General features: G+C 41.6%; 1 protein-coding gene across 2 annotated transcripts in view; it reads right to left on the minus strand.

Annotated features, from left to right (window-relative positions):
• sox6 (SRY-box transcription factor 6) overlaps positions 1 to 24,141 on the minus strand; it is a 122,551-nt gene that overhangs the window by 75,027 nt on the left and 23,383 nt on the right. For both annotated transcript variants that reach the window (XM_077621933.1, XM_077621924.1), the window contains exons 5-7: positions 20,440 to 20,490; positions 7,068 to 7,308; positions 4,415 to 4,625 (exon numbers count right to left, since the gene is read on the minus strand). In XM_077621933.1, coding sequence (XP_077478059.1) covers positions 4,415 to 4,625; positions 7,068 to 7,308; positions 20,440 to 20,474 — 487 coding nt within the window. In that variant the 5' untranslated portion in view covers positions 20,475 to 20,490. The remainder of the gene's footprint in view (positions 1 to 4,414; positions 4,626 to 7,067; positions 7,309 to 20,439; positions 20,491 to 24,141) is intronic.

A 24,141-nucleotide genomic window follows, 5' to 3' on the forward strand; every position in this document is an offset into this window, starting at 1 on the left:
TGTTTTTTTACATCTCTGCCTGGCACATGTGGGATTTCACCAGGCTGCAGGGTCATGAATCAGACAAAAAAAATGGACAAAGGTTGAATGAAGACGGGGAACAATAAATAGGTTCATTGTTTGGTGAAAATGTAAGTGAGCTGGTGAAGAGTTTTTGGGACCATCATTCTGGAAAATGCTTTCGTTTGACCATGCATTCTGTGAGTAACCAGTTCACAGGTGTATATTATTTATCCTACATCAAGACTGAGTAATACTTAATTAATTTACTGAGTCAATTGCAGTAGAAAGAGAAGCAAATAATAAAAAAAGATAAAATATGTAATGCCAAGCACTCCAGAAAGCTAAGCACAATCAAATGCAGACTGAAATCATACACAAAATGTAAAACCCTTTCTATTGTTAATATGTTTTAATAAGTTGCAACATTATAAGTCCCTTTTTTCTTAATTAATTTTGGCGTAAAAATTGTACTTAAATTCGTAAATTTGGAAGAACTTTAATTAGATGGGGAACAGAGATTGTGAGGGCTACGTTTTTTTTCAAGTTCTAATGCCAGATTGGCAGACAGCCCACGCCGTACAGTTGAAAAACCTATTTAACGTCTGACCCACAGGGCGACAAGAGGATTGATTGGCAGAGAGCAGCTTTTGATCATATGTCCTAACAAGCGATTCCAGCACATGTCTCTTCAGTTGAACAGATCTGCATTACCTATTCAAACAAAAGTGACAGACCCAAGCGCTGCTCCGCTGGGCTGGTACGCTGTGCCTCAGGCCAAGACAGAGCAGACAGATATATTTCCCCACTCACTCACACACACACATACAAAAGGATCAAAACTATTGCAGACGAACCTATAGTAAGTATTTAATTAAACAGGTTACTTGCATCAAGATGCGTGAGCGAAAGATTTTGCAAAAATAAATAAATAAACCAAATGCAGCGTATTATTAAAAGGGGATGGAAAAATTCTTGACTGGTATTTGGCCAGTGTGCACGGGAGCCCTGCCAGGAAGGTCCCGGGAAGAAGCAGTGGGACGGTGCACCCAGAGGAAAGAGAAACAGCTACGTGGCTGAAGAAGGCCTCGAAATCTGCAACCACGGCAACCGGAATCTCGAAACCCTCATTGCATATGCATGGAGTTAGAGGCTCATGCTCAGATCATTATAACAAAGATTCCTATTAATTAGGTGGGTTAAGCAGAAGCAGATGACACGGCAGCTGGGATGAGATGAGAGGGGAGTAGGGAGGGAACGAGGAGAGGAGGGGAGAAAGTGCATCAGTCTGTCTGGGGGAGGGAGGGAAGGACCATTTTATCATATCTAATATACAGTACACTGCATTTTATGGAGTATCACTTTTTAATCCTTTAATATTAAGCCTCAATTTCTAAAAGATTCCATATATTGTTACAAAAATTGACCCCAAAATAATTCTGCTATTGCACCTGCAGGCAATTTCCTCCACGGCTGCATGTGAACTCAGCGGGAGTCGCGACGCTGATAGAGAAAGTGTTAGAACAGAGATGATCAGCGCTAATAAGCACCCAAACTATTCTCTTGCAAAGCTTTCCTCCAGCTCCGAATCTCATTACACGTCTGCCGTAATAGAGCGTAATGACTGCACAATGATGATCGCTCAACCCCGTGTGCAGTCATTAGACAGTGATAATACACAATGACACTACCGGGATTACAGTTACACAAAAGAGTGTGGGATAAAGGCAGAGCTGGGTCTGAGGTAGTGTTACTAGTTCAAGTAACATCCAATGTATAGTGTGGTCTTGTGTTGGTTCAACTTCAAATGGCTTTTCACTAGTCTAAGGGTTGTAACAAATGACTGGAGTCACATTGGATTGCACATCTATTGCCATCATTGGCACCCAAAGAGTTAACAATCTAATCCACACATCTAAAATGACAGCTGAAATATTCATTTGGTGTGTTTAAAGTTAAATCAGCCAACTAACAGCAGTCTCATGTCCGCACCTGCTGACAAGCACCTTGACCTTGAAGCACATGTTATCCTGTTCATTTAATATTAGTTTCTTGGAAATTTGATCGCATGTTGAAATAGTCCAAATGCTCAGATAAAACTACTTTATCGTAGAAAAATCTTAATTTGGTCCAGTGGAGTTAAAATGAATGGTCCTCAAAAACGGGATGACTGAACAGTAATGAATCATGTTTAAGGACAATTCAACAAGTAGAACTTAGCTTGAGCAAAAATTGAGTCAAGACAGGAAGGTCCAAGCGTAGAGTTCCTCATCTTTGACTCCCCACACGAAGTATTACTGTGTTGACTCGTAAAGTATTGATTCGGACATCACATAAAATTGTTGTACTTGCACGCGAGTCCATTGACGGCAGTCACTTTGTCTTTTTTATAATGCTGGGATTTTTTTTTCCGCCTCATCCTCTTGTACATTTTCTTGACATTTTTAACTCTTGACGAAGGCTGTCTAGAGAAATGCAGCCATAAATAATGCTTTACAATAGCTCGTAAGTAAACATGGCGCACAATCGTTAGCACTGCTGGCAACTGCGCCTAATAGGGCTTTTACAGCAAAGGTGACTATTCAGCTAAATGCAGCGCACACTGCTTGGAGGACATTTTCATTCATTAGCACAATCACGAGCACTTAAAGCACTTGAAGGACCCACAATGGAAAAGAAGGGTAGACCCATACTGCGGGTGAAGGGGCAAAAATTGAGAGACTGAGGAATGTCCGAGTGATGCTCTGTACAATCCTTTGCACACAGACCATTGTTTTTAATCTAGCTAAGTAATTAAAAGTCATTGTGAGGCTCAGCAGCATTAAACCATTCTTAAATTGGCTGCCATTGACGAATGATCACTCCGTCCTTCCGGCCAAAATCGATTGAAAGTCTATGACACCGACGAAACGTGTTCTCATGCACAACTCTTGTGGTCAACACTTGAGTTCAAGTCAATCGAGACAATGAACTGTTCTGACCGTGGGAGGGAATCCCCAAGAAGAATAGTAGCAGATGGTGAATGGTCTCTGAGGACCTCGGTGATCCCAATCACACGGGCACCAATGCGGCCGAATTGGAAACAACAGTTGTCCCGCTTAGATAAGTGGTATATTTAGCTCATCTGTTGCTCGCAGCACATTAGCAGTGTCATTAAGACAACAAATGGCTTCTTTAACCTTCTTGTGTTCTCTCCATTCTGGATGTTTCGGTCTTCTGCTATATCTGCGTCCATGAGCAAAGAAGTCACAATTTGATTTCACTAATTTTGGGTGAAGTTTCCCTTTCCTTTTCCTCGAGAGTCCTTTCCCCTCCCTTTTACAGTAATCACTGATCATCACCAGTGAAGCTTCCTTAAGTGCACTCTAAATTTGAGTGTCTCTCAGTTCCTGCGACATGGGAACAATATTCTGAACTTTGTGCCTCTTTTGTGCGCTGCCATTTCTCCTCCTTTGAAACTAATTTCCTCTGACGGGACTTTGTATTGGTGGCTGTGCTACACGGTACATGAGGCAGACGAAGTCTCTATTATTAACGGGAGATTAAAACAGCTGTATGACACTCCAATGCACCCTCTTCTCTCCGCACTGGCATATGGCCGTGGATTACATGATCCACTTGACCATTTAAATTTACGGCACCAACCAAGCTTCACCAGCTGAGGTTCATTACCATGGCGCCAAGCATTGCCATAGAGAGTTCAGGGTGAAAAGCAACTTGGTGAGGCACATATACAGAGAGAAGTCCTAACATTGTTGAAAATTTGCTTTGTTTAAGACAACTTCTTTTGTAGGTACACATCCATATATGTACAGTAAATACAATCAGATCCATCTGTGGTAAAAGGACAAGTCTCTTATTACCAGTGTAATATAAAAGACCAGCAAACGTATATTTAAAAGTTGAACGGGGAAATTATTTTGGGGCTAACAGAGGTCTAATTTATTCATCTGATGAAGTGCTTAAGCTAAGAGCTCCCCAGACACTAAATGAGACACATGCATTCCCAAGGGGGTTGAACATTTGATTGGATGTAGTTACATTACTACAGACTTAATTAAGTAGGGGGGATGTGTTCTTGGAGCTTGTTCAAATATTTGTTTCTTTCACCAGCCTACTCTTTATAGACTGCAGGCTGTGGAAGAGAGAAACCAACATGGGTAGATGTCTTTCAGTTAAGATACAGGCCTCCAAGAGTTACCTCATTTAGTTACAGGGCCAGTGAGCTGAAGTATTTAACGTTTGTAGCAAATGTGACCCCTTACAACGCCAAAGAATGAGCTGGAATACCACCAGGAAGCAGAGGGAGTTAAGAGTATACTTAGATATTGCAGAAAAAAACTTTGAAAGCTGAATTCTGTGAAGTGTTTTTCCTCATCCAAGAAACAAAATAAAACAGAGAGGGAAGTCCTACCGTCTTGCTCTGTCTTTGTCATCTCCTCCATCTTCTTCTGCTTGAGAGTGTCCACAACATCTGCCAGGCTTCCTTTGCGGCGCTCCGGAGTTCCAAACGCTGATGCGCTCAGCAGGTCGCCTCGCTCCCGAGCCCCCTCCTCAGGCTTGTGTGGGGAAGTGGAATTGTTGCGGAAGGAGTACAAGGAACATACTTTATTGCTGTCAGATTCCTGAGTGACAAAGAGTCGAAAATGACAAGAAATGAGTGGTCTCCTTTGAGCAATTTGACACAACGTCAGAATCGGAAACACTGATATGAACATATGATGCTTGTTCTCCTGATTACATACAGCAGTGTCTTGGGTTTTTACATAATTTGAAGCACTGCTAAATAGGACTTGATGGAGAAAACTGAGAAAAGATGAAAAGATGAGAAGCACTTGCATAGGGTAGTATATTCATACGTTTTGACTTCAGCTGCCCCAACTACACAGGGAAATCTCCGGACTGTAATTTGTCAAATTGCTGTGGAGTGTGCATTTGTGTTCAGGTGACTACTGTGTAATTTGTTCATTTCCTAGTGCAGACCTATTCTCAGCTGAGTGCCTGTAGACGTCGTAAATCTGTGTCCTGTCACAAGATGTTGTTGTTTTTTCCCAATCCCACCTGTGCACGGTTTAGTATTTAACTTGGGGTCTTGTCTCTAGGCGGCTGGCTAAGTGCTCCCTGTGCACGAGCACACACGAAGGGGGCCGAAAAGAATGGGACGTGGATTGAATGGGAGACAGAGGGAGCTTTACGCTGCAGATGTGATGTTATAGTCGGCACACGGGCCATTGCTGAACGCTACATCTGACAGAAGGTGGTGTTAATTATGGTTTGTGGAGCAGAAGGTCGCTAAGCAGCAAGGAGCCAGTAGCTTTAACAGGGGAACAGTTTGGTTTGATTTAAATATTCGCCCTCATAGTAAGTCGAGGAAGATAGTGTTTTACTTTTCAGAACGGTTTTGGTCCATGACTACATTTGGAAAGCCTACGTCTGGTCTCTCTAAAGTTTTGATTTTGACTTGGTCTCTACGATTTCTGGTGCTGGGAAAGTCTCTGTTTCCAGGCTTCTCACTAGACCATTAAACAGATCATCTTTGTGATAGCAATGTCTGGGTCAATATTTGGTGGGAAAAAACAAATGCAGCAAAATGCACAGGGCTAATTCCTCATTCCAGGCAGAAATGCAACAGTAAGTCGGGTGGTCTAGTACCAAGCGCCAGGGTGGCACGACTGTCCGACCCGCTGTGCACTTCCCAACCTTGTGTTGGATGATTATGCAGTGTGGCAGAGACAGTGGAGAGTGCTTGAGGCTAGCGGAGGAGTGCTGGGTTAATCAGCTGGCACGGGTTCAGGGCACAGCCTACACAGACGCAAGGCACAGCAGTGGAGTCAGGTAATCAGCACACTCTCATTCCTCTCGCCTTATGCCTCTATTTTGTCTTTTGTATCATGCCACAGTGTCTTTTTATGCTTTTCTCTCAACTAAGCTTGTTTTGGTTTGCTCTCCTGACTCCATTTTTAATTTTCAGAGCTTTAAACCTTAACAACTTTCATTTTTGTTTCTTTATCATAAAACCAACCAGACTAATGAGGAATTGCAATTGCATACTACTGATGATTTTTAGGAACATTTTCTCCACAATCTTACAGTGTTTCGCTGAAGATAACAACCAAGACCGGTCTTACACAAAAACAAAAAATCACTCAGAATGACTTTACTGGATCTGGACCAAGCCTAAGACCGATTCATTTGTGAGAACAAAATAAGGTGTGATCTTCGACCAATACCTTACGCTCAAATCACTAGGAGAGTTTAATTTTGTGACTGTATACGTGTGTGTGCATACTGTATGTGTGTTGAGGGTCTCCGCGACCAACTGCAGAGCTACTTCAGAGGCCCTCTGGGTGTCTTTACCGTTCTGCCGTCTGTCAAAGGCAACCACCTGCCTCTTGTGTGCATCTCGCTCACAAGTGCTCGCGCTACTCTTTACTCAGCCAACATCAAAGTAGCTACGTACTAAGAATGTACAGCATCTGGAGAGTGGCTGCAAATTTAGCTATGACAAAACAAGCTGGCGAACAACACTCAACTACCAAGGACAAGACATGCTTCTTTTATAGTAACAAGAATGCAAGCTCAAGGGATGCAGAAAAGGCCAAGTCTTCTGGCCATGACACAGTTGGGATTTGTGTCACTGCTAATGTTTAGGGGAAAGTTCCTCTGTTTACGCTGAGAATAGATGATGCTTTAGTATTTGGCAGAGCCGCTTATACAGAGACCTCTGAGGTTTCATTACTCTGAGGGGCTGGAGCCACGGATAGAATATCAGCTTCTTTGTACAAGACAGGGACAATGAATGCCTGCTGAGACTGGATCGGCAACACCAAGGGGAGATTAGTAATACCGTGGTGCACGTTTGTGAGCCTAAAACTGAAGCCTAAAGAATTGAAAGTTATTTGTTTTTGCTGACTTTATGGAATCTTAGCATAGAAATAAATAACTTTCATTTTTCCATGAATCGACATCATGATTTTTTGGGGGAATAATAATCCCCTGGCTTCCTTCCTTTCAAGTCTTGTATTTTTTAGTGCAGATGCAATTGTTGGTTTTGTATTGTGTCTCACCATGCGCTGCTGGGCAGACACCAAACTGTCCCAGTCACTCTCTGGAGGTACAGTGCTCAGCGGTTGAATTTCATCAGGGTGCGTCTTTCCATGGAGCAGATTGTGCAGCGGCAGCTGCGGTGTGCAGTGGGCGTCTGCCGTCTCCTCTTTTTCCCAAGACAAGTGGTCCTGGCTCATGGCATCATCTCCGTCGACCACAGAGGCAAAAGGAGACGTGGCTTGCTTGGAAGACATGACTCTGCTATAGAGTGAGAAAAATACACTTTATTACTATTAATGGAATAGAAAGAGCAATGCAGAAAAGGGCAGTTTTCTTCAATGGTTTCAATATGTTTTGGAAGTTGTTTTTAGGAACAACAAGAAATGCACCTGTACTACAACGTTCTACTTAATTGCCTGCGGGGTCCGGAGCAGGCTGTGGGGTCCCTAATCTTTTGTTTAATGCAGATGGATAGCTTGATCTCAGCCTGGAACTGTGCCTGCTTGGGGCTTGGGCCAAACCCCAAGATACTCAGGCAGTGGGTCAGCCAGACAGTGGGGCTATCAGCCAGGAATAGAAAATGACTCCACAAATAATTCAACCATTCATGCAATTTGGAAAGAAAATTTAGATTGTAAGAAGTGCATCTAAACTTTTCTGACTAGGAAGTAACTCAATTTAAAAAAGGCAAGTACATTTTTGAAAAAAAGATACAAAACTATAGTAAATCTATCTAGCAACTTGAGAATAGTCACCTGAAAAATAATTTGTTTTTCTTTTAAGGCAAATCTGGCTGCTGTAAGTGAACAGTAACTGGATAAATAGCATGTCTTTGTAACCCTCATACATTTCAATAAACATATTGAACACAGAATATTCACCTGGGTGAGTTTGATACAGCTACAAATGTCCAGTCTTGGTGACTAACAAACATTGACTTGTCTATTCAAGTGTAACACACATTCACATTCACACACTGGTGCACTGTGACAGATCAGGCAAAGCAGGGAGTGGGCCTAAACAAAGGTGGCCTAAGTTCATGTCGTATGTCTCGGCAGCTGAACAAACAAGCCCACAAAAAGTACCTGTGTCTGTCTGTTTGCCTGTCTGTCTATGCTTATGTCTTTGTAGGAATCAGCCTTCATTTTGAATGCATTTCCTGTAATTGTAACCAACGTAAAGTGCTCTCATCAATTGCTATTAATTGAAAATCCCCAAATCCAGCAAAGCTCAGAAAGCCGTTACAATTAGAATAAAATAAATGAGAAATGGAAGTTCGCATGTGTGCCGCCGGGGGACTTTTTACACCGAGGTATTTTTTATTAATGCCCCCAAAAAGCCCGAGCCAGGAGTACAACAAACGCTATGTCCTCAATGGAGTGTGAGAGTGAAACAAAGCACTGCCTTTGTATTACACATTAAATCAAGTGGCATTATTCTACCACTAAAATATTCAGTCTCTCAGGCACTTTTACTTGAGTCTCCAGCCATCAGTCAAACTGCTGAGGCGTGAGCAAGACAAGGGGATGGAGCGAGAGCGATGGAGACTCCATCCTCCTGTAACATGTGTCTACAGCAATCTTGTTAAAGAATGCAACAGATCTGTGGCAGGCTCCATAACAGTATTTGTCAGCAGGAGTTAATAATTTATCCGCAGAGCACGGAGGTTTTGCGCTCAGGCAGCTAAAGAGTGCCGAGAGCTGCCCCGGCCCCGCCCCCTCCCCTGACGAGCCCCACACAATACCACCTCATGTCATTGAAAGGAGAAATAATTCTTTGAAAAATATCTAAGGGCAAGTTGGATATTTATTTCTCATCGAGATCACACAGCGACGTGATCTAACGGCGTTTCTCAGCCGTGACACAATAAAAGCAAAACTATATGAGCAGAAAAATAAGGCGTTATATTCAATTCGGTGTGGGTGTAAAGCATGAACAAATGAATCATCTTCTCCAAAAGAAATCACACATTTTACAAGCTTGGCCTCAAAAGCAAACAGAACAGCCATCGAGTGGAACTTTTTGAGTGACTTCACTTCGGGCAACTATGCCTTTATATGGTGAAGAGGGGGGGAAAAACAGGGGGCACTTGACGTTCTCAAATTCATGACAGGCTACCATCCCTCATGCTTGATTAGAGTGTAACAATGTACAGCTAACAAGCCAAGCTAATCAATAAGGCCATGAAACACTGTCATCGTGCCGACTTTCTCTCACACAAAGCCCAAGTGATTTTGAATAGGCTGCCACAAGAGGAAGGGTCAGCCACCAAAGGGAAGGGCTCTCTCTCTCTCTCTCACTCTATATATATACACAACTGACAATATTGAAGGACTTATGTTCCCTGGCTACAAGCTCATATAGCCTGGAATGCTTTGACTCATGAATTGTTCCCTGTGATAATGTTTCAGTGTCCAGCAAAACAACCTCTGCTTAATTGGAAAGTATTAAAGGGGCTGTCGTGCACCACTCATCTATGCGCTCTTTTGAATCAGTGGGGGCAAACTGTCCTCAGCTATCCGCTTTCTTCTTTCATCGTGCAAAAGGTCCGACTGACTTTCACCTGCTATGTTCGCCCGCACCGGCCATGAACCTTTTATTGACACTGGCGCCAAGTAACTCATCAGCAGATTTCGTACGAGCACAGGGGCCAGCGTCTTGCAGCCTCGATAAAAAGAAATCTTGACTGAGTTCAACTTCTAGTGCCTAATAAATGACTTAGATGTTCCAGCGGAGATACCGTACATCGAAGGTACATGTACCCTTGTGAACACGTTCTGTAACAGAATCAAACTGAGTGACGGAGCTATTAATGAACCACACTGGGCTATAAATCAGCCACTTTCACTGCCATTAATCACACACCACCTAATTAATTTCCATGATAAATTACCAATACAAAGGATTGTCATATAAACATTTGGAAAGCAATTTATGAACTGACTACTTAGGGGATTTAAAGACATGAGTGTGCGCACAAGATGAGCAAAATCATCTGCTGGTTTCCCTTCAGGGGTTCCTCCTGTTCTAGCAGGTGTCGTGGTAGGGTTCCTCGGGGTTCTTCACCTGCCATAATGAGATATTACTACCTGACAGCTCCCAGCTGGAGGAGCACTGACACGGAAGCCACCGTTTAGCACAATTAAATTATCACCCTCTATTGTGATTGTGCCATGCTGCGCAGCCGCCAGCTTTCTGGGTACATAATCAACTCGTAATAAAAGCCTGTAAACCGAACACACTCACTCACAAATGCAGACGCGCACACATTTTGAGGTGCCGTGGAATTCAGAAAAAAAGTCTTGGATTTTTTTTAACGTCTTTTTAGGGGGGGTTGTATGGAGTCTGTTTGAATGTCTTAAACCTGGCTGGCAACGTCATTAAAGATAATGGCATTCAAATAAAGTAAATGGTGGGGAAGAGGGATTTTTTTTTCTAACTGCTGCAGTGAAGAGGCTGGAGAGTTGTCCAAATTAATTTTGTAAAATTGTTCCTCCATTATTCTTGACCTTACCCTGCGAAAAGTCAACTCAATTACATCTGTACTTCATCCCCACTTCACACTCTCTCCTGATAGCTTCTCTATTAGACGTGTCCGCTGTTAGCGCGTTGCCTAAAACCCAAATGAATGCCGCCAAGAGCAAATTGAGCAAGCCACCTGAAGTGTACACTTTGCATATCGAGCCGAGTATTGATAATTACTTTGCAGGGTAAATTATTTGCAATAATATGCCGCGAGAGGAAGTACCTCGTCCCCCGCTTTAAACACTCGTGCAGCTGCTGCGATGCCGGGCCTGGTGTCCTTGCTCAGCACGAGGCAAAGGCACACACAGGTGTGAGAGTGCTTAAGTGTTCCTGTCTGACTCCCTAGAAAGGGTCGATGAGCACTTGCAGACTAAATCCCTCCATCCCATCTCCTCTTCTACCTCCTCCCCTGTGCCCATAGCCTCGTTCATGATCCTGAAAAATTAGATCGGAAATGTCAATTCCTTGAAATTCATACAAGTTTACTTTACAGTATGTTTACATAGGAAAAAGTGAGGAGCGCGGTACCTTGACATTATTTATTTTTATCATATTTTTTTTCAATATCAAATTATCTTTTCTCATTGAAATGAAAGGAAAGGCTAGCTTTTTCTTAACTCGTTCACTGGCATTGATGCCGATAAATGTTAATTTTATGATTTAATAGGAAGGAACAGTGAGTGAGTTACACACACAAAAAAAATCAATGAAAAAAGGCGTATTTTACTAATTTTCAATTGGCTGGTAAATTTTTTTTTACCAAAGCTTCTTGTTGTGATGTGAGTTGAGTTTACTGCCATCACATAGTGCTGCCATCAGCACTAAAGAGTCAAAGCAAAAAAAATAATAAAAATTGACCAGACAGCACCTTGTCTTTTGAGAAACCTCTAAGTTACGTCACTAGTATTTCAGGAAATTGACTGTACTGCTACTGAAAGCTAGCCCTTTTGTTAGAAAACTAAAGACAGACGTGAGACAAGCTTTTGATGGTATTCTACATTTAAATTTTTCACTGAACCCGCCTGAAGGCTCTTGTGTTGCCACTGTTGTGGCTGCAAAACTTAAGCAAACCTCACAGCGAGTCAGGCTGCCCATGACACAAGCCTATTTGCCGAGCAACAGTGGAGCTTTGTGGCTTTCCACACTTGACAGTAAGTTATGAGCCCTTTGTGAGCAGGAGAAGGAAAACAGAGATCGGAATTTGGCAGGAGCATAATAATACAGAAATCTCCTGTTGGTGTAACGTGAAATTTTCATGGTAACAATCAAGCATTGTTGAGCGAAAGAAAAGCAATAGTGACAGATGAAATATAGAGCGGGGCCCCCTTTTTGTACAAGCGTAAACAAAGCGCCATTCAAGCCATGTCCACTCTGTCATTTATAAAGATAACTTCTTCTGTGTGCTGCAAAGTTTTGCAACAAATGGCTGCCCTTCACCAAAGCCAGTGGAACATCTTGTACAGTTGCCAGAGGAGTGAATTGAGCAGCAAAAAGAGAGTGGCAGTGCATTAGGGGGAAGCTTCTACGTTACCAAAGAGAAGCACAAAAGTGTAAAGGGAGCAAGAGGAAAAGAGAAGTCAGGAACAAAAAGCGCACCCGATGAGTGACAAAAATTTAAAAATGCTCAATGACAACAGGTCATATTGAAGGAATTGCCTTTTGTTGTCATCCTAGAATATTATGAGTGATCCATAAGTGTTTGCATTTGGAAATCCAATGGTAACAAATGTTAAGTGGCTTCAGCATACCCCCGTAATGAGGTCTTCTCACATAGGGAGAATATTAAATTCCCCTTCAGAGTTTTCATCTGAGTTTGATTAGTTCCTTCATCATGCTATTACATACAAATTCTGCCCAAAAACAAATTCTAACCACATAGTTTTGTAGATTCCAAAATGGATATAAACCTTTTCTTTACACTGCATTAATTGAACGGACATTGTGCTGTACAACGACACGCTTTCATTGAGCTGTCGCAACTCTTCCCATCCCATCAGTGCGGCACTAGTTACATTGTCTTTCTCCACATGTTAATGCAAAATGATTGTTATGTAGTGTTATCATTAAAATACAGGTTTTTTTTAGGGGAACAAATTATTCTTCAGAGTGAGAAAAAGCTATGACATGGTAAATTCTAGATAACTGTCTTGAATACTAGAAAAGTTAAATGTGTCTTTGGGAAAAGGTACATCAGGGGTTGAGGGTGAAGGTTTTATGTGACATGTCAATTGAAAAATCAAAATGGATCATTCATTTGCTCTAGCAGAAAGCCATGAGCAAGAAGGGTCAGAAGAGATTTATGATTAACCTTATTATTTTGGGGAAACTGACATTGATTGCTGATTTAAGCCACTGAAACCAATTAATTTACCCACACTGAATAGAAAGCATGGTCAACAGTGTGTGGCGTTTTGACAGGTTGGACAAGAAGTGTAGCAAATGTGAAGGACTCCATGAAGCTCTGTTTGGAGGCCTTTAAAAGTTACCGCAAGTGATTGACAGTTGATACAAAAAAAAAAGGCCGATCCACGTAATTGCCCCAAAATCTGGTTCACACAAGACATGAATGAATCGTTTTTTTACCAATTCTGATATTCACGGGTCAGCACAGAGAAAAGTTGAGTAAATGAATGTGAAACATGCTGGTCGTAAAAACCAACGGGCTGACAGTCATGCTTGAACAGAAAAATAATGTTCGCGCTTCAGGGAAGTGCCCACCGTAGCGGGCTCAGACATTGACCGCAACATAAAATGTCTCATCAGTCCACTACAAACCTTGTGTCAAACCAGCTAGTATTTCTCCAGTGTAAAATTGGCTCTGTTAGTTAAACACTAAGCTATTGTTCTCTTGTAAGATTGCCAAAAGGTGAATCCACAGAATTATTGTAGGAACCCCTTGTATTGGTCTGACTGCCATAATATGGGAACTATTCCATCAAAGTCAAACACCAAAATTGAAAGTTACAATTTCCGACTGATCTTTTCCACAACTACAAAGACAAACTATTCTTTCTCCATAAAGAAGAAAGGAATTTAAGATCATGAAATGCAAAAAAATGGCCAGAAAAGCCATGAAGAGGTCTCAAACAATTTCCACAAAGGCCCACAGTGGGTACGGATTTTCATTACGGACAGTTTAACCAATGAGGATTCTGCCGAAAGAAGAAGCAATCGAGTTCAAACCTCTTATTTTTGTTTCTGCTTTAATTTATTTTTGTATAGAATCATTTTGTTGATTGTTAATTAATTACAAAAATAAATAAAAATAAAGCTCTGCTTATCAATCATACTGTTTCTAAGGATCTTAGGTCAAGTGACTTACTAAGCAAAACTAATATCTTTTCATTTTTTAAAGTGGACATTGTAAATCATGAAGCAGACTTAGAAATGGAATAATTAAGTCAATTACTCTTTGAAAAAGGCACAAGTCTACTGCTGCAGAGTTTATGTGCGCTTGGTCTGCGTTTCCTGGGCAGCCTCTCACCCCTGCCGCCTCTGTTGTGGTTCCTTGCTACCACAGTCATTATGCTGAGCTTCAGCACAGCACGGTGGAGAACTGCTTCGCTCTGTGAGAAAATAACCTCCTCATCTCAAACTATATTCCTCCTTTTCAAGTAAGGTGTTCTTTACACAAAGAGGACTATTGTCGAGCGTCACTCCTTGACCTCAAATGAATCCGTTGGGTAAATAACTCCAGTCTTTTCTATTTTGGAAAACATATTTCAAAAGAAATATCATCAACAACGGTCATATATCCAAAGTTGAAAATCACCAATGCCACAGTCAATGCTCCACAACATAACAGGTTTTATAAAGATATATCAAGTGCACTTTTTGAGGCCATATTCACTCTTTTTAAAGATACACAAACAGAAGGCAAATAGTGAGTGAAGGCCAGACAAATATTTGATAAGGGGATTAATGTTGTTCGACGGTGTTTTCGTGCTCCACCTCCACACGCAAGCTTTGACCGTGCGTCTGTCTATTTGCTTTCTACTCAAGTGTAACGAACAGCTGCATTTTTCACAGATTCTTGTGTATGTAAGAAGGGCAGATACAATGGCTTTCACTTGTTTTTGTAGAAAATGCTACAAAAGTAATTCATTCATTTCAAAAGGAAAATTGTACTTTTGTTCTATTTTTTTCCAAACAAGTTCCATAAGTGACCAATGCATACCATATATTACGGTGACTTATGAGAAGCAACCGGTTTGTTTAATTATTGTTGAAGGATAACTGTACATGTTCATAACCATGGGGTGTCATTGACTGCTCTAAACGTCCAATCCTTTGGCCTGTCCTTCCAGTTCAAATAAATGAAATATTAATTGTTGGTGTGTGTAGTTTTTCTGCAGTAAGGCAGATAATAAGAAAGCTCTCATAAAGGTATCATAAATTTCCCGCAACCCCTTCTGTGGATGCCTGCAAAGTGCTCGCTGCTTCTGAGAATTGCATCATAGAGAATGGTGTCAGGGAACAACAGTGACATATTGTGACATGGAAGAAATACCTCATGTTGGACAAGTTCATAAACGCTTCGCGCAGTGACTGGCCAGCCACTCAGACGGGTTGTAATGGCACACCTGGTTGCAAGGTGCCAAGTATCTCATTTGACCGGAGTCTTGGCCAAAAGCACACAAAAACACGTTCACAGCAAAGAGTCTAAACATTTGATGATCTCATATTTGAATTTGCAGTGGTTCACTCTCATTATAAGTGCATGGTCTCTACCGCTGAAAAAGCCTTGTTTGATATAGTTAGAGTTGATGCAATATGAAGCACACATGAAGAGTCAGCAGCGATCTGCATATTCAATAAGTTCCGTAATTATATGCGCAATTCATCAAGGGGATGTGATTGCAGGGGAAGTGGAATAGAGTGGAGCTGAGAGGTCTGATTCCTGGAGGACTAAAAAGTCTAATCACTAAACTAACATGATAATTGAAATCTAAATTGAATGCTTTAGCTCTCACAAAGCATATCTGATATTTCACCAAGTGTGAAAAGTAAGCTTTGAACTACATATATATTATGAGCCACGAGCAAGTCATGATTTTGAAAAACATATAATGGGTACAACCCCCCTCCCCACAAGAGAGATGTGTGGAACTTCTTTGAATCATAAAATTGTTCTCTGCTGTTTAGTTTCCGGAAGCCATAGTTGGATTGAAATTTGTGTGGGAAACCAAATGATTTGAACATGTTTCACATCATGTACAGGCTTACTTGTACAGGTCGGGAAATACTTAAAATCCAGGAATAAAAACGATCATTTTTTCCTCCACTCACTGAGAGCCTCAGAATTCAATAATTGCACAATATTCCATACGAGAGTAAAAAGCTTTTGTTTTGTTTTCCGAGCGGCTTTCCTGTATTTACTATAAAGTCGTGTGAACACAAAAGAGACGTCCATTCCATTAGACCTGTGAGGGCTGACGGTAAACGAGCACTGCCGTCACAACAAGTCCAATTACATCGTACGTCTAACGCCGTCGACGGAGACCAAGTTCATAAGGAAAATATTCGAGGGCGCCATGTTTTTCCTCCGATTCAGCCTATAGTCAATACTGCCTTTCCATTCACATCTCCGGCTTTGCTCATTGTCTGACTACAGCAAAGAGAAAGTGCAGAAAAGTCCTCTGTCCCATTCTCTTCCCCACCCCTCTACCCTGCTATTGCTATAGGATTCATATTCATCCTTCAATAACATTTAATTAGTAATGCCAAATTCATTAACCTATACCGCCGTCGCACTGGCCTCAGCCATAAATTAGCTTAATGGGACCAGACGTATTGCAGCTGTAATAAGGGACATAAAACTCAAAGAGAAACAGATACTGTTCCTTGCTAGTCATGGATCATTATAGCTGGGGAGTGATCATGTTCAGCGAAGCAGCGCTCTTCAGTTTTAGACGTGCTTGCGAAAGCTCTTTTAAATCAAAGACAATTTCAGAACGGTGATATGACTGACAGATTTTTAAAGATTGAATTAAAAAGTGGCACTGTGAGTGACTCCAGGAGTCAATAACTCTGCAACAACAACAAAAGTGTTTTATGCCGGCGGACCTTTTCCTTTGAAGGCTGATTTACTAGTGGCTCAACTTAACACTGCTCTGTTGATGTCGCCAAAGTCCAATACAAACTTCAGTGACACGTGAAAAAAAAATGCAACTATCTACTTTGTGGTTTAGTTCTCAGTTTTTCCGAGCGCTTCTGAAAATGCTGACTAAAAAAATCAGAGTGCCATTTTGGAGGCAGAACTAACAGCGAGACACAACCATTCTGTGACCTGAGATCACTGTGAGCTAGATTGAGGAAGCAAATGTATACGCAAATTGATAGCAAGCGAGACGCTGGACAGTTTCATCTTTTTATGTTGGTTCACTTCACTTTATTAAATGTCCCTTGAAGGGCAATTTTTTTATTTTAGGTTGCATATTAAACCAGTGCAGTCCATGAGTTTGTTTTTTAGGAATAGTCTATTGTAAAAACTCCAACTAAACAAATTGAACAGAACTGAACATCATCAGCAACTGCTGCACTACAATCGAAAAACTGTCAACTCAAAACAACATTACAAAACTGCACTACATTATTTTCATATTTTTAATTGAACAACAAAAAGCATGGCGTGATTGTAAAGAACGGATTAGACTTTCCTCAATATTAAAGCTCTATGCTAATAATACGAATCAAAGTCAAGGATGAAAAGAAGCAATTGAGGGCACCCATTCTTTTTTGGGGTTGAACATGCTCTCACATGTGATACAACATGGCAATTTTGAATGGCTTAGCAAAGAGTGACAGAGCGAGATAAATTTAAATTGACTAAAAGCACTCGTCAAGTATTGGTCTTTCATTAAGTGATTCATGTTGGACTGAACAAAGTCCACAGAAAGGGCTATTGGAACATTTTGAGATTTCCATGTGGTTCTCAGTGCTCCTCTATTATCTAGGTTCACCCTTCACACTAACGGGGCTAAATGGTCAAATTCACAGTTTGTTGTCAACCTAAAAAAAGTGTCACCTTTTAAGTCATGGACAAGAGCACTCTCACATTTAATCAGTCGTGATTCTCTCGGGCAGAAATCGTTGTGGTCAGCTTATCGATGTTGAAGAAATAGCAATGTACATGTTACATGTTTCTCCTGAGGGCAGTTACAAAAATAACAATAATGAGGCCATTCTCAATTACTGCACTTTGAAGCAAGGTCTCACCGACCAAACAGAAGACGGAGTTGTTCCAAAGCTTTCCATACAATCAACGAGCCATTGTTAAGATTGAGAACAGCAGGAGCGAGGAATGGGAGTGATAATGATTGGCCTGTGCTGTCACGAAGATCCTGTACAAAGGCTCTACTGAGGAAGAAAGGCCCTGATAGACTACAGATATCCTCCTAACTGTCAACTGTCTGGCCTCACAGAATAACAACCTTACGGGGACGGGCGCATGGTCAAAGAGACTGCACATTTTCATCATGTGCCTCCATATTTGTTGTGGAAATGGAGGATATTCAACAGAGGTTGAAAGAAAGTGATTTGTTATATACACCGAAAAATTTAAATGGCCAATTCCCTAATCGGGGATGTCAGCTGAATTTTATTGAACATGTCAAAATGACTCCATTAGATAATTGTTCATCTATGGTGCGAGGCCAACCCCTTTGTAGATGAAGACAAAGATAGATTGCTTTCTACAAAGTAGATATTAGGAGAAAAAAAATTGTGAATGAACCCATTTTTCAAACCATTTTTATTTTGTCATTAAAAATGTTTTGCAACCAACATACAAAATATCCTTGACGCTCTTAATGGGAACTGTAAAACTGAAAAGATAGAGAGCTGGTAAAATAAAATAAAATAATCTTAGGTAATTGGTTTGCTCATGTGTGCACAACCCCATTTTTAAAATGAGTTTTTTCTTACTTTTCTACTTTTTTTAACAGGGGTGTGTAGACCTTTGACATCCCATGTAGGTAAACTTCCATTGGGAGAGCCAAGTACATCCCAGCACTTTTAGCTGTGTACCACCAGCATTGCAAGAGAGTGACGGAGACAGAACTAGAGGGCAGGAGAAATGCTAAGTGGGCCCCTTAGCCTAGTCAACCTTCAGTGGGCTTCATTTATCTTCATCTTGTTAGACTAAATTAATTAACAATCTCAATGTTACACGCTTTCTCCTTTCATTACATCAAATAATGGCAGAAAATTCAGGGGGGGAATCAGGGGTCCAGCCTACTGGGAGTAGACAGAAACTGAAGACATCTCTTTCCTCTCTTTCACTCAGCTCATATCTTTGTTTGCCTTCCTTTTCTTCCACAATCTCGTTTTGGCTAAGCAAATTTATCGGGTCTTCCGCAGCTGTTTAAAAGGCTTTTAAAAGAAAATCAGTGAAACATAGTGATATACATCATGTGGGATTTCGCATTGTTTTAGGGAGCTAAGAAGAAAGTATTTTATCTGACAGTGTTTTCACCAGTTTTTGACTTAATAGGAAGTTAGAATTCCTCTGTGGATCGAGTAAACTTTGATGTATATTTCTTAACAATGTCACAAAATAACTTATTTTGAGTCCTAAATGTGACTTTTCTCATCTTAAGAAAGACTTATCTAATCATTACATGATGTTGACTGTAGAGATGCGCACTCACAAAGCTTCCTTTGACCTAATTCGATTGCTTGAGAAAAGATGCTCGGATTCTTCACTTGAGGAATGTCTTAAATGCCACATCCCCCCATACCTCATCCCTCTAACCCCAGGAAACGCAAGTTCAATCCAAGTGAAATGGCTAACCCTGAATCAAAGCCCAGCACTATCCTTCCACTGGCGCTTCTTGTTTAATGAGAACACATTCTGACAGAAGGATGCAGATTAAAGTCTGAATAACGGTGTCTTTTCTCACAACTTCAGGACAAATGGAAACAGTTGGTGGTCATGTATGCCCCCTTATTTTCAGTGTTTGCTAATTTTTTTGTCTAAGATGCAGCATGCCATTGGTTCTGATCTAAATGATTGAATTGAATTGATTAAAAAAAAGAAACAAGTCAATGCATGAAAATCATTTAGCTCATATGCTTTCTTCAACCGGTTTCAACCGTAAAATGTAATCGTATCAAATTGTTCTCTCTTTTTAAATGCCCCCAACTGTTCATAGTGTGACCAAAGAATTGCTGTTAATTTAATCATATAAGTGACCTTTTGAGAAGGAAATCAAAGAGGATTCATTAGCTTTAGTAAAGTTTGCCTGACAGAGGCTTTGAAAAGCAGATGCTGCTGCTGTGGCTTCTAATGAGCCAACCCTAATTAGGGAGCAACACTGGAGCCTAGAGAAGGTGGATGAATAGAAGAGAAGCCATTCTCTTATTTACTTTCACTGTGTCAAACGACAGCACACTTTTTTTAATTAGAATCACAGGCGAAAAATATAAATCTTTAGGGTGGCTTGCATACAAACAGAAAAAAACCACAGGAAAGAAGAGTACATGACAAAGACGATGGGGCCTGATGAGGTGGGCTAGCAAAGGAGGGCAGACAAGGGGTGGGACCAAAGCATGCGGTGTAAAGACCAGAAAGCCTGATCTGCTGATCCCTAAAGACGTGAAGGGGAAAGAAAGGGGACACCCATTCTACATCGAACCCTGGTGCTGATAACTTATTTCAGTCTGGTTGGGTCTCTCTGCAACATGGTCGCACTCATCACACACACCACTGTGTTAGCATCCACGTTCAAATGTACACAAACAAGGGCACGCATACACACAGGGACAAAGTCTGAAGCAAAAAATGTGTGGAGAAATTGAACCCCCCCCCGGTAGCCCACGTCCACCCTGACCCGACCTGTGATCCTCAATGAAAATGAAACTAACCTCAGTAAAAAGCTGCTACGAAGAAAGCCTTCCATGTCAGCGTGTGGGGTTCTGGCAGGAGAAATCACAGAGAACCATTTTCACTAAGAAACTATAGTAATAATCATGCAACAGAAAACACATAGAGTAGGCATGTTCCTCTTTATAACACGGCGTGTCTTTAATTAAATCAGAAATCCAGCTACGCATCCGTGCGCTGCGTTTTACGTACTGACATCATTAATTATACCTCGTTGCATCGAGGGAGCAGATTTGCATACAACGTGGGTTTGGGCCGAGAGCCTGATGATATGTTTGCATCACATAAACTACTGATCACTATACAGCCCGTTCCCACAACTGTGTACGGATATATACATGAACATCCAGCACTCCGACCGCAGATCCCAGCGCAACTTCAGTTTGTTCAGAGTAGCGAACGGTGGTCCAGCTGCAGCCCATGTGTGGCGAGGGCGCTGCGGCTGATTCTAGCTCGGCCGCAAGGGACCCGAGATGAGGCGTGCAGCGTCAATGAGGCAGGAGGATGTGGTCATGATGTCACCGCTTGTAGGGGTCGTTCAGAAGCCTTGTCCACAAAGTAGGCGGCTAAAAATGACTTTGGACAGAGTTTGGTAGTGGTGCATGGCCTCTACACTTTTATTGTTATAGGCTTGGTTTGGAAATATCGCAAATCCACGTGCTTCAAGAAGTGGGAGAAAATGTCTAGTTTAGAGTTTTTCATCAAAATGACAATTAGTAGATTATTTATTTTATCATATTATGCTATGAATGTCATTATGGTCTAAGTTATGTCCAGAGTGAACTTATTCAGAAAGTAGAACGAGGCCAAAATTGTTTTAAAAAATTAACGCTGTTGTATACGCCATTATGGTTCCAACTACGCACTCAGAAACCGTATTCAAGGTGTATCTGCTTTACTTTAAGCAGATTTTTGTGTGCCTAATCAGGTCATCACTATATACAACTAAAAAAAATGGGTTAGGGAAAGGTAACATCGACAAATAATTCTTCTTGAACAGTGAAACGATCTAGCCAATCAGAATTACTTTTATTGCTTACGTTTGTTACAAACAAACAAGAAAAATGTATTTTGTAATCTACTATAACAACAAACGAGCCACTAAAAGCAAAAGCATTATAGACTACAAAGACTGCTTTCACGCCGTCTCGCATATTTTTAATGACCTTTTATTTAATTAAGAATTAAAAAAATAAATACGGAAAGAAGTAACCCCTCATGAAAACAAAGCAACCCAAACACGGACTAGACACGACATCTCTACAATTGAACACTCCATGGTTTGCAGTCTTTTCATTTTTCAACAATTGTATTCAGACGTATGCTTCCAAAATAAAAGCCAAATTCACCGTGCAAGTCTTTAAACTCAAGAGCCACGGATTAATGTTCACTTCATGTTCAATGGGAGTCATTTTCAAACCTAATAAGTCAGTCACCTCGTCATGAATACCACAAGCGCTAAGGAGATTAGACATAAGATTTGTAGTGATACGTGTGTAAATTGGCATTTTCTCCGCTTTCCGTCTTGGCCCGTGAGACAATGGAAAGAATGAACCGGGCCCAAGGACACCGTGCCTTTCAGTCTGGCCAGCACTTAGCGAGACAGTGGATCCGCAAGGCCCAGAGGGCTCAGCTGAGACTTTTCTCACAATAAGGTGTCTGGGGAGGCGGGAGAGCAATAGCCAGGGGCACTGCTGCTCGCCTCTTTTTTCCACTCAGCTGGGCCCAGCGCACATAATACCATCACCACACCAAGTCGGTGACAACGTGAGAAAACACCCGTCAAACAGTGCAGAACAGATCAAGCGTGTCTCCTCACTTCTCCGAGTGCAAAAAGCAAAAGCCACCAGCGGCTATAAAAACAATGACTAAATCCAATGCCGTTGGAACACAAATGTTCCGAAATTCGACCTTCGACCGTATCACAAAGTGTGTGTATTGCCTCCATCCTACAACAAGATTTAATAGATCAATCAGGCCACGTTGGGGTCCTATCTATAAATCTTGGGTTTCGTTCCATTCCCCCTTGTTCTTTCACTCTCGCTGCCAGTGTTTCCTCAGCTGTGTCGGCTGTCTGCAGTCCCGCTGTGGTCAGGAACAACTAAACTTAAGAGCATGGAAGCAAAGGGGTGGTTTGGAACTCAAACGACCAAATTCAGGAAAATGTGAGTGAGCTCCATTATATCTGCCCCTCTTAGAGAAAAAGAAAGAAAAAAAAGAATGGGTTTAAATTAAAACCCAACCACAATTCAAGGGCAGGGAGGCTCTACATCACTAAGTTGGCCCGGGTCGGATCAGGCGGCGCAGCGCGGCGGCCCTTTCGAAGAATGAGCCCCTGCCAAAAGCTCCCTCTGCCTCACCAAGTCTCCCACCATCTGCAACAAATGTGCTCTATTAAAGCACTACCATATGGACAACAAGCTCGCTATTAACACGGCCTCAGCACATCCCCTTAACCTAGGCCAGATTTCAAACTTCCAGTCAAATTGACTGCTGATTTAATGCATCACCAGCAGCCATGTGGGTCTTGGCATGAGACGGCGCTCTCAGTCTTCAGTTATGAGCGAGCTCGCGTCGTGTGTAGTGTAGTGTGAGCTTCGGGAAATTAGCCGCACACATCCTACCATGGTTCACTCCGAACCGAAACATCGCCGTTCAGAATTAGGGATGCTGAGAAAACCAAGCCTCTGAAACTTTCTCCAAACTAGTCAATTAATAGTGGACTTTTAGACTGTTTTCTCATTCTGCACGGATCCAAAGTGACAGTGATTAACCCTAAAAGGGTGTAAGAGAGGTAAGGGGTGGGATTTGAGTCCCAGTGGGCCGTAGCGGCCATGTTGACGTCTCTCCTGTCTCTGACTCATGGGGGACCCACCCACCGCTCACAAAGCCATGCTCTCTTCTCCTCGACCATGACGCCACGACCATGAGTCTTCTGTTCTGCGGCCCAGAGACAACACACACACTCGCACAGCAAATCAATTACAGCTCTGTGGTTTCAAGGCGACTCCAATGCTCACTAAGTTTTGTTTGTTTATTTTTTTTATCTTCCGGTCTTAGCTGCTTAGATACTGTATAGCTTTAGAGTAGGAACACATTCATACTCAAGTACTCTGAACTGCTTATAGCAATGTATAACACTTGGGTGGCGAGGGTGACCTGAAGTCAATCCCAACTGATTTATAGAAAGAAGGCGGAGTACACACTGGACTGGTGGCAGCCAATTCAAGGGCACATAGTGTACAGACAAACAACCATTCACAACTAAGACCAGGTCTTCAATTAGCCTAATGTATTTTTTTTACGCCCCTCAATTTCAGGCAATCAAAAAAAGTCAAAATTATATTCTGAATTGCCAATATGTGTATCTACTGCACTGTATATTATCCCTTTCAGGCGGAAACGTTATGTATATACGTTTGGGGGGTTGCATATTGATTGATGCAGAGGGAAGATATAGGTGAGTAATGTGAGATTAATTTACGCCTCTCAGACTGTCAAATCGGCAATTTGCTTTGTATCTAATTCCACATGGCGCTTAATATTTTGAAACAGTTGGGGGAAATAACTGTTGTAGCTTTTGTTAGTATTAAAGTTGGGCGAGACACAAGCTTTGATGGTCGACTTGTGTGAAACATTATAATAAACAACAGCATAATACATTTCTCTGCAAAAAAAGTCAT

Source organism: Stigmatopora argus, chromosome 2 (assembly GCF_051989625.1).
Source record: "Stigmatopora argus isolate UIUO_Sarg chromosome 2, RoL_Sarg_1.0, whole genome shotgun sequence".
NCBI lineage: Eukaryota > Metazoa > Chordata > Actinopteri > Syngnathiformes > Syngnathidae > Stigmatopora > Stigmatopora argus.